This window comes from Tupaia chinensis, unplaced genomic scaffold (assembly GCF_000334495.1).
Source record: "Tupaia chinensis unplaced genomic scaffold, TupChi_1.0 Scaffold000161_1, whole genome shotgun sequence".
NCBI classification, from domain to species: Eukaryota; Metazoa; Chordata; class Mammalia; order Scandentia; family Tupaiidae; genus Tupaia; species Tupaia belangeri.
In genome coordinates this window covers 1860434-1861792 of record NW_006159632.1, presented here as the reverse complement: position 1 = coordinate 1861792, position 1359 = coordinate 1860434, and the positions used below count along the sequence as shown (strand labels likewise).

General features: G+C 55.6%; 1 protein-coding gene across 1 annotated transcript in view; it reads right to left on the bottom strand.

The window, feature by feature from the left end:
* The window catches only part of LYST (lysosomal trafficking regulator), a 150267-nt gene that overhangs the window by 123288 nt on the left and 25620 nt on the right, over positions 1-1359 (bottom strand). Inside the window, exon 6 of the mRNA XM_027770856.1 lies at positions 46-1359. This exon is cut by the window's right edge and continues 1 nt beyond it. Coding sequence (XP_027626657.1) covers positions 46-1359 — 1314 coding nt within the window. The remainder of the gene's footprint in view (positions 1-45) is intronic.

Below are 1359 nucleotides of genomic sequence, written 5' to 3'. Positions count from 1 at the left end.
CGGACCCCCGGAACCCCTCCCGGAGCCAGCCACTGGCTGTGACACTGGCTGTGAAGGCCGCACAGCGGGGCGCAAGCCGCGGGAGCGCCAAGGTGCTGATGGTGCTGCGCGAGCTCCACCCCTCTCTGGAGCACAGGGCTGAGCACGTAATGGTACAGTTTCCACTGAACGACCGCGTTGCCTTTCTGGATCAAACTGCAGACATGACTGGCCATCTGCGCACTGTGTAATCGGTCTTCCTCAAAAACGAAGTTCTGGTAAGCCTCTAGGGCATCCCACTTCCACAGCAAGTCTTCAGACCCACTGCTTGGCAGGATCCCTCGGAACCTGCAGGAAGGGCCGGACAAGTGTGAGGAGGGCTCTGCATCACGTGGGGCCCCCTGCAGTGCCTCCTCTAACATGGCCAGCTGGTCGGAGTCCATGCTGCAAACGTTGCACACGGCTGTCTTGGTTTTCGGCGGTACATCCGCCCCTCCTAAATGATCCAAAACCAGCCACTGCAGGGTGCTCAGTACGTGCTGCTGAGAGTCTTTCAGCGCTGGTGACCTGAGAGCATGGAGCAGAGGGATGATGACAGACCTGGGGTCCATACAGCAGCAGACCCCAACACTGTGGACCCCTGACAGGATCTGGACGCACGTGCTGCCCAGGGCAACCTGCTGCAGCAGGCGCAGGCACTGGTGCGCGCACACCGCGATGCAGCAGCACCGCTCAGGGTAGCGGACAGCTCCATCAGCTGTCTCTTCAAATGGGTTCTTGGAAACCTGGTTTTTAAAAGCCGAAACCGGGAGGCCGGAGAGATCTCGGTGGTGATGCATAAGGTGAGCGTACTCACAGCGCCTGTGCCTCTTCCGTGTGCACACCGAATGGTGAAGCTGCTCCGACTTCACTTTTTTGACTATGCTCATAATTTTCATCACACTGCTTATCAGGGCTTTCAAGTGTCCCGAGGCCTCTGGGGGAACGCCAGGTCTCAAAACCAGCCACTCCGTTTGAAGCACTGCTGTTTCAAACAAATTAAAGCCACGGTGCTGAATAAACTCCTGAACCAAATCCATGGCCTGACTGAAGTAGAAGGGATTAGAAGCTGCACTTTGAAGACAGCAGATGAGGATCTGCAGAACTCCTTCCAGAAGTTCGGGCAAAAGGAGGGCTCTGTGCCGGTACTTGGAAAACACAAACCCTTCCTGGACCTCCTGAAGTGTTCTTTTTTGTCTTGGTGCAAAAGGGTCAGGCTGCCTTTCCAGGCAAGTTTTCATTTTTAAAGCTGCCCTAAGCAATTCTGTGAGGTCTTTCCTCAGACTCTCTGGCATCACCTCGGAGGTACTGATGTCCACTGACATTAGATGCAGCACAGTT